At 38.4% G+C, this 11,520-nt stretch overlaps 1 protein-coding gene across 1 annotated transcript in view; it reads left to right on the forward strand.

Annotated features, from left to right (window-relative positions):
- The window catches only part of ANKAR (ankyrin and armadillo repeat containing), a 74,911-nt gene that overhangs the window by 35,578 nt on the left and 27,813 nt on the right, over positions 1–11,520 (forward strand). Inside the window, exon 11 of the mRNA XM_003801035.1 lies at positions 5,673–5,841. Coding sequence (XP_003801083.1) covers positions 5,673–5,841 — 169 coding nt within the window. The remainder of the gene's footprint in view (positions 1–5,672; positions 5,842–11,520) is intronic.

An 11,520-nucleotide genomic window follows, 5' to 3' on the forward strand; every position in this document is an offset into this window, starting at 1 on the left:
GTTGTATAATATAGGTACTAGTTCCTCTTGAAAGGTTTGATAGAATTTGGATGTGAAGCCATCTGGTCCTGGACTTTTCTTTTTTGGGAGATTTTGTATTGTTGATGCTATTTCAGTGATTGATAAAGATCTATTCAAGATTTCTAATTCTTTCTGATTGAGTCTAGGAAGATGGCATGCTTCCAGGTATTGGTCCATTTCTTTCAGATTTTCATATTTCTGGGAATAGAGATTTTTGTAGTAATCATTAAGGATTTTTTGAATTTCTGAAGTGTCTGTTATTATTTCTCCTTTATTTCTGATAGATGATATTAGAAATTTTACTTTTCTATTTCTGGTTAGGTTGGCCAAAGGTTTATCAATTTTGTTAATCTTTTAAAAAAAAACAACAACAACTTTTTGTTTCATTGATCTTCTGAATCATTCTTTTGTTTTCAATTTCCTTTAATTTTGCCCTAATTTTGGTTATTTCTTTTCTTCTGCTGGATTTGGGGTTGGAATGTTCTTCCTTTTCCAGTGGATTGAGATGATCCATTAAGTTGTTGGTTTCCTCTCTTTCTCTTTTCTTAATGAAGGCTTCCAATGCTATAAATTTTCCTCTTTGGACTGCCTATGCAGTATCCCACAGGTTTTGGTAATTTGTGTCTTTATTATCATTTTGTTCCAAAAATTTGGTGATTTCCTTCTTAATCTCATCTTTGCCCCAGCTATCATTCAGTCTGAGATTATTTAGTTTCCATGACTTTGTTTGAGTATGAGGATTCCTGTTCAACTTTTATTCCATGGTGGTCTGAGAAGATACAAGGAATAATTTCTATACTTTTAAATTTTCTGAGGTTAGACTTGTGTCCTAGGATATGATCTATTTTGGAGGAAGACCCATGGGCTGATGAAAAGAATGTATATTAAGTATTATTAGGATGAAATGTTCTGTAGAGGTCTGTAAAGTCCATTTGTTCTAGGGTCAGGCTTAAGTCTAATATTTCTTTGTTTAGTTTCTTCTTGGAGGATCTATCCAAAACTGTCAAAGGGGTGTTAAAAATCTCCAACTATGATAGTGCAGGAAGTATCAAGTTGTTCATATCCATTAGGATCTGCTTTATGAATTGAGGAACATTCTGGCAGGGTACATAAATGTTAATTATCAAAATCTCTTCATGTTGGGTGTTTCCCTTGACAAATATGAGGTGATCATCCTTATCTTTCCTTACTTTTGTTAGTTTAAAGCCTATTGTATCTGCAAATAAAATTGCAACACCTGCTTTTGCCTGAAATATAGGTGACCATCCCTTCACCCTGAGTCTATATTTATCCTTTAAGGTAAGGTGAGATTCTTATATGCAACAGATATCTGGTCTAAGTTTATGTATCCAGTCAGCCAAACCTGTGCCTCTTTAGAGGACAATTTAAACCATTCACATTAATTGAGAGACTTGATAAGCCTGATTGTGTTTTGGGTGTCATGATTTTCGGATGTCCAGTGGACACTTTTAATCCTTTCACCACTGTGGAAGTTGGATTTGTTCAAAAATTTCTGGGTGAGTTTACTTTGGAGGTAGAGCACTGTGCTGGTCATTGTGGAGGATGGTCTGAGAATATTCTGGAGAGCTGGTTTAATTATGGCGAATTTCTTCAACATGTCCATATCATTAAAGTATTTGATTTCTTTGTCACAAATGAAACTCAGTTTAGCTGGGTAGAGGATCCTGGGCTGGAAGTTGTTTTCTTTTAGGAGACTGAAGGTCAATGACCATATTCTGGCTTGAAACATTTTGACTGAGTGATCTGTAGCCATTCTGATACTTCTCCCTTTGTAGATGATGCTTCTCTTACGTCTGGCTGCTTGTAGAATTTTCTCCTTTATCTTAACTTTGGCAAAGTTAATCACAATGTATCTAGGAGATGATTTATGTAGATTGAGTCTTCCTGGGGTGCTGAAACTGTCTGCTATCTGAAGTTCTGTATCTCTCGCAATGCTTGGGAAATTCTCCTCCAAAATCTCTTGGAGTAGAGCATCTGTACCTTTAGAGCCATCCTCAACTCCTTCAGGAATTCCTATAAGACGAATGTTTGATCTTTTGAAGTGAGCCCACAACTCTCTCAGGAAACGATCAGTTTTTGCTCTCCATTTGTCTGCCTCTTTGAGTGTTTGGGAACATTCAAAATCTTTGTCTTCAGTTTCAGAGACCCTTTCTTCTGCCTGGTCAACTCTATTACTGAGAGATTCTACTGTATTTTGAAGTTCCTCAACTAACTTTTTCATTTCCTTGAGCTCTGCTATCTCTTTTCTCATTATGTCCATATCTTTGGTGACTTGGGCTTTGAATTCATGAATTTCTTGAGACACCTTTAGAACTACTCTTTGGAATTCTATTTCTATCTTTTCTTCCATTCTATTTATCTTATTTGCAATCCATATTCTGAATTTGACTTCTGACATTGCTGCCATTTGTCTATGCATGGCATCTTCAGTTGTATCTCCTTTGTCATTTCTTGAGAGGGGGGTGATCTACTGTGTTTATTCATGTTGCCAGTGTTCTTCTGTTCGGTCCCCACCATGTTTATTTTCCACCGTTTGGTTATTAGAACTGGTAGGGTGAGGTTGAATTGGGGTTCCCAGGTAGTAGAGATAGCCCCCTACCAAAGCACTAGGCTTTGCAATTGTGGCTTATCTCCTACAACCTTACAAAGGCCCATTTCAGAGTTTTGGCTGGAGACTCTGAGAACCTACTTGGTGAAATAGCATAAGCTAGCTCATTTTTGCTACTAGTCAACCTCTAACCTATCCTAAGAAGCCATAGTATTAGGTTTAAATCTCAACTGTGAAGTGATACAAACAGCTGCAGTGCCCAGCCCCCACCCTTCAGTTCTTTTCTGGTACAGAACTTTGAAGGTCAACCTCAGAATGTCCCCAAGTAGACAGCCCCAGACACAGGTTCCAATTAAATTGTCTCAGGCAGTGCAAACCCTGCTCAACAGAGGGGTTCAAGGGTCTCCAACAGCACAATTGGAGCCAGGGTTCCACACTCCCGCCCACCAGACTCAGTCTACACTGTTGTCCGCTTCTCTGCTCACAGGTCCACAGGTCTGGGGACCAGCCCTGTCTGCCAACCTCAGTCCATATGGGGCAACTACTCTCCCACTGTGGGAACCATCAGAGCCAGAGGTTCTGCACCCTGTCCAGCTAGACACAGCCCAAACTGAGGGTCAGCACCCCCACCTGCCGAGCATAGTCATAACCAGAGGACTGCTCCTCCTCCTGCCAAGTGTCCCTTTATTCCCACACCCTCTTTCTTCCTCATTAGTCACAGATTCTGTACTGATGGTTGGTGGTCCACACTATGCCGAGATCTCTCAGGACAAGACCAAACACTTTGTGCTCTGCAGGGGGTAGAACTTCAGACCACCATGCAAGGGGAAGAGTGGACTGGAAGTTTGGACTTGTGGGGGAAAATTCTGTTCAATTTTATACCTGGTGGGGTAGTGTCTAGGTTCATAAGTGGGACCCCCCTGGAGAAAGAAAGAGATCTAGAGTTTAGCGGCTCTCTACAGCGAGGTAAAAAGAGAGGTCTTTTGTTTCCTGCTTGTTTGCAGATAGCCTACAGCAGGCCTCCTGCTTGGGGGAGGGGTCTCCCATCCTCTAGTTGATAGGTTTTGTACCTGAAATTTGTTTTCTTGAATGCTCTTCCTTGGAGTTACAGCTTGCCAAACTTCATTCTTGGCTCAGCTCCCCACCTTTGGCTTCATACAGTCTAATTCCATCCAGTTTTTCTTCCTCTGCTCAGGAGTCTCTGCCAAGGGTTGCTACCAGTCGGCCATCTTCTCTACCTTTTTATAACATTGCTGATCTCATTCAGGAGAGTTCCACCTTCATGACCTAATCAACTCCTAAAGATACCATCTCTGAATACTACCACATTGGGATTGAAGTTCTAACCTACACACTTTGGAGGGACAAATACATTCAAACCATGTAGTATTATTCTTCATCTGTCATAGTTTTTCTTTTTCTTGTATTTGGAGAGATTTAGTGCTGGTTCCTTTTTGATCACTACTCATCTTTCTGTTAGGTGTGTTTTTTCTGGTCCAGCTATTTTCAGGAAGTATATCTGGGAAAAGACCCAGACCTATGTTCTAGGTTAGCAAGAATATGCTACAGGGTTGCATGCCTGAGTTCTTTTAACTTTAGTTTTAGTTAACCAACAATGACTGCTCATGCATAGTGCCTCATAATGCAGATCCTGACGTGGAGTCTGTCTCTTCCTTTTAACCTCACCAGTAGCTTACTGCTTCCAAACATACATTGTCAGTTTGATTCCTTGGCCATCCTTCTTTTCTATGACTTTTAAAACTTTATACCAAAATGGTTCAGGAAGGAGCCTGCTGCCATTCTGCTTCTCTATTTCTAGTGTTCCAGACAGGGAATGTTTCTTTTTTTGCTCCTCAAGGAAGAACCACTTAATTTGGAAATTGCTCTGCCAGCATTATCCTGTGGTCAGTGGCCATGGGAGATTTCTCTCATTCTCTGTTGCAACTCATACACATTTATTATGTTTCAATATTATAGATCCCAGCTTTATTGAAAATGGATTTGCATAAGAAAATTATTCATATATAAAAATAATATTTGGAGCTGAGCACAGTTGGTGCATCTCAGCAACTCAGGATGCTGTGATAGGAGGATCATTTAAGCCCATTTCACCAACTCTTTAAAAATATGTGTTAATAATAAATCCCAACATTTTGGGAGGCCCAAGTGTGAGGATCAATTGAGCCCAGGGGGCTAGACCATAATGAGACCCCCATCTCTAAAACAAAATTTATTTTTTTATTAGTTGGGTATAGTGGTGCCCTCCTGTAGTCCCAGTTTTCGGAAGACTGAGGCAGGAGGATCACTTAAGCCTAGGAGTTTGAGCTTTTAGTAAGCTATGATTATGCCACTGCACTCTAGCCTGGGTTATAGGGCAAGACCCTGTCTCAAATAATAATAGTAATATTATAATATTTATTGTTGCACAAGTATAATTACCATTTGCCAGTGCAGTGTCCACAATGGCAAATATTTCTACATGGGGCAATATAGTCTATTAATCTTACTCAGTTGCTTCACTTCTTAGGAATTTATTAAATACTACAATATAATAGCACCTTTAAATTATTTTGATGTAGGCTCGGTGCCTCTGGCTCAACCAGCTAAGGTGCCAGCCACATACACCTGAGCGGGCAGGTTCGAATCCAGCCCGGACTCGCCAAACAACAATGATGGCTGCAACCAAAAAATAGCCGGGCATTGTGGCAGGTGCCTGTAGTCCCAGCTGCTTGGGAGGCTGAGGCAGGAGAATCACTTGAGCCCAAGATTTGGAGGTTGCTGTGAGCTGTGATGCCATGGCACTCTACCCAGGGCAACAGCTTGAGGCTTTGTCTCAAAAAAAAAAAAATTATTTTGATGTAAAGGAGGCTACATTTTAAAATATATTTATTGAATAGCTATTCAGCAAATATAAGATTTGCTCAAAGTTTTATTAACAATTACTTAATGTGTCATATCATTAGAGATTGTCATATCAGTCTTGTTTATAGGCCAAGAAAAATTATACACTTGTGTTTCAAAATAAAGATTGCATTTATCTTAAATAATTTTAACTGTGATTACTTTTTTGTTTTATTCATAGAATGGAATCCCAAATCTGATAAATCTCTTGAACTTAGACATAGAAGGTGTGCTAGTAAATGTAATGAACTGTATACGAGTATTATGTATGGGAAATGAAAGAAACCAAAGAGCAGTGAGAGACCATAAAGGCCTCCAACCTCTTATCAAATTTCTGAGTTCTGATTCAGGTGAGCCTCTATTGCTATATTATTTTATAATGATCAGATATATTAAGTGAAGCAAATGTGGGTTTGAACTTCTCCTATATACATATAAATATAGTTCCTAAAAAAATTAGGCACTTTATTTTCTTTTTTTGATAAAGAGTCTCACTATGTCACCCTCAGGAGAGTGCCATGGTCTCTTGGCAACCTCAAATTCTTGGGCTTAAGTGACTCTCTTGCCTCAGCCTCCCAAATAGCTGGGACGACAGGCACCCGCCACAATGCCTGGCTATTTTTGTTGTTGTTGCAGTTCTTTAGCTGGTCCGGGCCAGGTTTGAACCCACCACCCTTGGTGTATGTGGCTGACACCATAACCACTGAGCCACAGGCACTGAGTCATATGCATATTTTAAGAAAGAAAAAAACTGTATTAAAATTGTAATACTCAAATTATACTGATAATGTTTGTTATATTGTCTCTGTTGTAATTTCAGAAATCAAACATGACGAGCAATATAAAATATATTATCAGAATATGTTGAATATTACAATTTTAATACAGTTTTATACTTTCTTAAAATGTGTATACATTATTTTTGCACCCTCTATAGATGTCCAGAATTTGTCTTCAATAGATCTAGATGTATGTAATGTAACCTAAATATGTGAAACACTTAAATTTAACCTGCTGGTTTATAAAAGAAATTGACCCTCAAAAGCAGATTTTAAATAAATGTTTAAGTAGACATGTTTATTAATAGAAATATTGGCATAAATAATGAAAATTATGCAGATTATATCCCCAAAAGAAGAGATGCCGTCTATGTGAACAATATACATGTTGATTATTGGTAGCTGTTTTGCAAGTTACAACAAGGACTTCAGATTTGCTGTTAGATATTTGATATAAAAATTCAAAGTTATCAGGAAGCATTAGGGTAATTATCAGTTTTAAAGTGCATCTCAATACGGAGAACATCAAAAGGCATAAGGCAGTTTCTGTAAGAATAGGTTCTGTAAGAATAACCTTATTCCAGACAGCATGCATAACAGTATACACTTCAAATCTGTGATTGTCCATAAATTTGGGAAAAGAAAAAATTGTGAAAAACTTATCCCTTTTTTCCTCCATTCAGTTTATCATTTGTCTTTCTGTTGCAGTTCACCAGGAATAAATACAGAATAAGTACATTGGTTAAGATATAAGTCAAATTTCTGGGTAAGGAGAATATTGCAGAGGGCTCCCTTTGTTTTGAAAGAGAGTCTCATTGTGTCACCCTCTGTATAGTGCTGTGGCATCACAGCTCACAACAACCCCAAACTCTTGGGCTTAAGAAATTCTCTTGCCTCAACCTCCCAAATAGCTGGGACTACAGGCGCCCACCACAATGCCAGGCTATTTTTTTTGTAGTTATCATTGTTGTTTGGCAGGCCTGGGCCAGGTTCAAATATGCCAGCCCCAGTGTATGTGGCTGGTGTCCTAGCCGCTGAGCTACAGGGCCAAGCCCTTCGTTTTACTTTAAAATTTCAAAGTTAAGCAAGTGTCATCATCTTCTAGGAACTTGTATCATACCATGAAATCATTTGAAAGCCCTCTCCATTTATAACAACTACTTAAGTTCTCTCTTGTCAAATTTTTCTCCATCACAAACTATGATCTACTTTATTATTTAAAAATAGCATTACATCCTAGCACTCTGGGAGACTGAAGCGGGTGGATTGCCTGAGCTCACAAGTTTGAGACCAGTCTGAGTGAGAGCAAAACCCTGCCTCTAAAAATAGCTGGGCATTAGAGTGGGCACCTGAAATCCTGGCTACTCTGGAGGCTGAGGCAAGAGAATCACTTAAAGTCCAGTAGTCTGAGGTTGCTGTGAGCTATGTGTGTGACACTCTACCTGGGGGCAATAAAGTGAGATTCTGTCTAAAAAAAAATTACAGAGTTAGCTTTTATGCATATTTTACCCATGTCATTTTTACTTGTTTATAATTATTCTTTATCTTTTATTGTTTGTGTTTTATCTTAATTAAAATTTAAAGATAGGGACTAGGTTTTCCCTATTTTTGTTCTCCCAATCCTAGATGCTAGAAAAAAGCATAAGTTGGGGTGGCAATTTGAAAATAATAAGTTCATGAAAGAAAGTTATAAAGATAAATTACTGAAATAAGCCTATTACCTTATCCGAAACCTAAATAAAAGTAATTTTTCCTGCACTGTAATCTATATTATTCCTATTCTCCTAGGATGATAAGGATCTTAACTTCGAAATAAAAAAATTTCTCTGAGACACTGTCTTGCTGTAGTGCCCAGACTGGAGTGCAGTGGTATGATCACAGAGCAGTGTAGCTTAAAACTCCTGGGCTAAAGCAATTCTCCAGTCTCAGACTCCCAAGTAGCTGGAAATATAGGTGCACATCACCACACCTAGCTAATTTTTAAATTTTCTGTAGAATCAAAGTCTTACTATTGTATTATGGCTAGACTCAGACTCCTGGCCTCATGCAACCTTTCTGCCTCAGCCTCTCAAATGCTGATATTATAGGTGTGAGCCACTATATCCACCTTGAAATAAATTTTAATTATTTTTTTTCTCTTTAGTTAGGATACCTATATAAATTTAGTGCTTTAACAAACACTCCTCTGGAATGTTACTTGGGTTGCTAAGTGGTAGGGGACCACAAAGGAATATCATTAATTCCAATTATCTTTTCAACCTTTTTGAACTACACTAAAGTTTTTATATTATGGTGAAATGACTCCAAAGTAGGTTCATGTGCAGTTTCTTGAAATCATAGATTTGTTAATTTTGCCTCTGTCTGAACCTCTGTCTTGAGAGATTCCTCAAGTCTATCCTTGCTGACTTTGTTTGCTTCTGGCCTTTGCTTCACCCATCTTTAGCTACTTATATTTACATTCATACATACATATACTTGTGTCTGCATGTGTACTTTGATTCCTACGGTGCTTCTGACATCATATAGCACACAGCTGTCCTGCTCTGTGTATTAACCAAAGGCTCTATGACAACCAATGTAGAAACTCAGGTTGCTGTGAGCTAAGATGCCACAGCACTCTAAAAGCAAGGGTAACAAAGTGAGACTCTTGTCTCAAAAAAAAAGATTCATTAAAAAAATAAAGAATACAGGAGCAATTCTGGAAGGGGCTCCCACTGGGAAAATCTAAACAATGTGAATATCAATTTAAGTAAAGGAAACTAATGGGTTATAACTCATTGAATAAAATAGAAATCTGTGGCCTCGTCCTGATAATAGTTGTATAAACAAAAATTACTGTAAATAAATAGAGAATAAGGCAGGCTCTAATAGTAAAATGCCATTTGTTAAATGTGAAAGGAATAGAATTAGAAAATCACTATTTTTGCAAACATCATATTAAAGATTGGTTTAGACAGAAATTTAAATGGTAGCTAAATCTTTGCTCCTTATAAGGAGTAAACTATTTACATGGTCTTAAGTTATTTTGCTCATTGTTAGTTGCAAAGGAGAAAATAGAAGTTGTATAGTAGAGAAATTGGATGGTCAAAATTAAGTCACCTGACCAAGGTGGCCGTGAGACTCAGAGACGGGCCAACGAGCCAGTGCTGGTTGTGTCCTATCATCCCGGGTCTCGCTATAATTCTGCCCCTGCTCAGCCCCTACACCAATTACTCTATCATGATCAACAAGGCCATGCCCTACAACTACCCAGTGCGTCTCTGAGATGATGGAACATGCCCTACAGGCCCAGCCACCCCCAGGAGCCCCAAGGCCCAAGCTTGGATCAGCTGAAGAAACTGCGAGCACCTCCTTCCACAGGGAGGAGGGTACCCCTTCCTCATGGCCCCCAATGAAAGTGTGAAAACGAAAAATTAACATCACCAATGAAGGATATAGATGGACATTATATAACCCCATTTAAGATATCCCCAGAACAACATAATATCACTTTTTAAGTATTCTGGATGGAGGTGAATATCCTGAATCATGAGGAAACATTAGAAAAACCTGAACTGAGATGCATTCTCTAAAACAAAGGACCCATATTCATTAAAAATGCCTATGTCACCAAAGACCAAAAAAGAAAACAAAAAACCAACCCTCATGGACTGTTTCAGATTATAGGAAATTAAAGAAACATAACTAAATGTAATACATGATATTGGTCTAGATCCTGTACTGGAAGAAAATAAATGTGACAACATTATTGGGACAGTTAACACAATATGATTAGATAAAACTCTTGTATCTACTAACTGCACAGTAGTTATATTAAGAGGATCTCCTTGTTCTTAGTAAATACACACTGGAGTATTGTGAAGATAAAAAGTCATTATGTATGGCTGGGCACTCTGGAAGGCCGAGGTGGGTAGATCACTTGAGCTCAGGAGTTTGAGATTAGGCTGAGCTAGAGTGAACCCCAGCTCTAAAAAACAGCCAGGCATTGTGCCAGGTTCCTGTAGTCCCACCTTTTGGGGAGGCTGAGGAAAGAGGATCACTTGAGTCCAGGAGTTTGAGGTTGCTGTGAGGTATGATGCCATGGCACTCTACTAGGAGCAAGAAAGTGAGATTCTATCTCAAAAAAAAAAAAAAAGTCCTAATGCATGTATGCAACATAATCTCAAATTTAGAAAATTAAACTGTCTAGATAAGTATATAAAAATCTATATGGTATAAAATGTATAAATCCAGGTAAAGGTAACCAGGAGTTCTCTGACTTACTCTTACAACTTTTCTATAAATTTAAAAAACCCCAAATGCAACTGGTTAATAACCATATAGGAAAATGTTTAGACTCAACAGTAATCAAAAATACAAAAGTAAATGAGACACTTTTTTGCTTATCAAATTAGCTAAGTTCATATATAAATATTTATTTATTTGAGAATAGGGTCTCACTCTGTAGCCCAGGCTGAAGTACAGTGGTATGATCATAGATCATCATAACTTTGAACTCTTGATCTTGATCAATTCTCCTACCTCATCATACCAAGTAGCTGGGACTACAGGTGCCAAACACCACACCCATTTTTTCCTAGAGACAGGGTCTCGCTATGTTGCCCAGGCTGGTCTTGAACTCTAGCCTCAAATAATCCTCTTGTTTTAGCCTCCCAAAGTTTTGAGAGGAGGCATGAATCACCACACCTGGCCTATGTATTATATTTATTTTTAATGGTATTACTATACTCAGAAAATCACAGCATCATTGATACTCTTTTTTTTTCTTTTTTTTTTTTAGAGACAGAGTCTCACTTTGTTGCCCTCAGCAGAGTGCTATGGCATCACAGCTCACAGCAACCTCCAGCTCTGGGGCTTTAGGCGATTCTCTTACCTCAGCCTCCTGAGTTGCTAGGACTACAAGCACTTGCCACAACACCCAGCTATTTTTTTGTTGCAGTTTAGCTGGGGCTGGGTTTGAACCCGCCACCCTTGGTATATGGGGCTGGCACCCTACTCACTGAGCCACAGGCGCCGCCCATCATTGATACTCTTAAATTTGGACTATAGAAAAATCAGATGCTGCTATCATTTTAAAATGAAATTTCTTTAAGATATACTGAGTTATTCCAGTAATTTCTGGGATTCTATGCTAAGGGAAAAAAACACAAATAGGAAAGAAACACCTTATATGCTAAAAACATTTCTCCTGGAATTATGTAAAACAGTGAAAAATTGGAAAGAACATATCTTTTCTTTTTTTTTTTTTTT

This window comes from Otolemur garnettii, unplaced genomic scaffold, assembly GCF_000181295.1.
Source record: "Otolemur garnettii isolate 467f Iridium unplaced genomic scaffold, OtoGar3 scaffold00195, whole genome shotgun sequence".
Taxonomy (NCBI): Eukaryota; Metazoa; Chordata; class Mammalia; order Primates; family Galagidae; genus Otolemur; species Otolemur garnettii.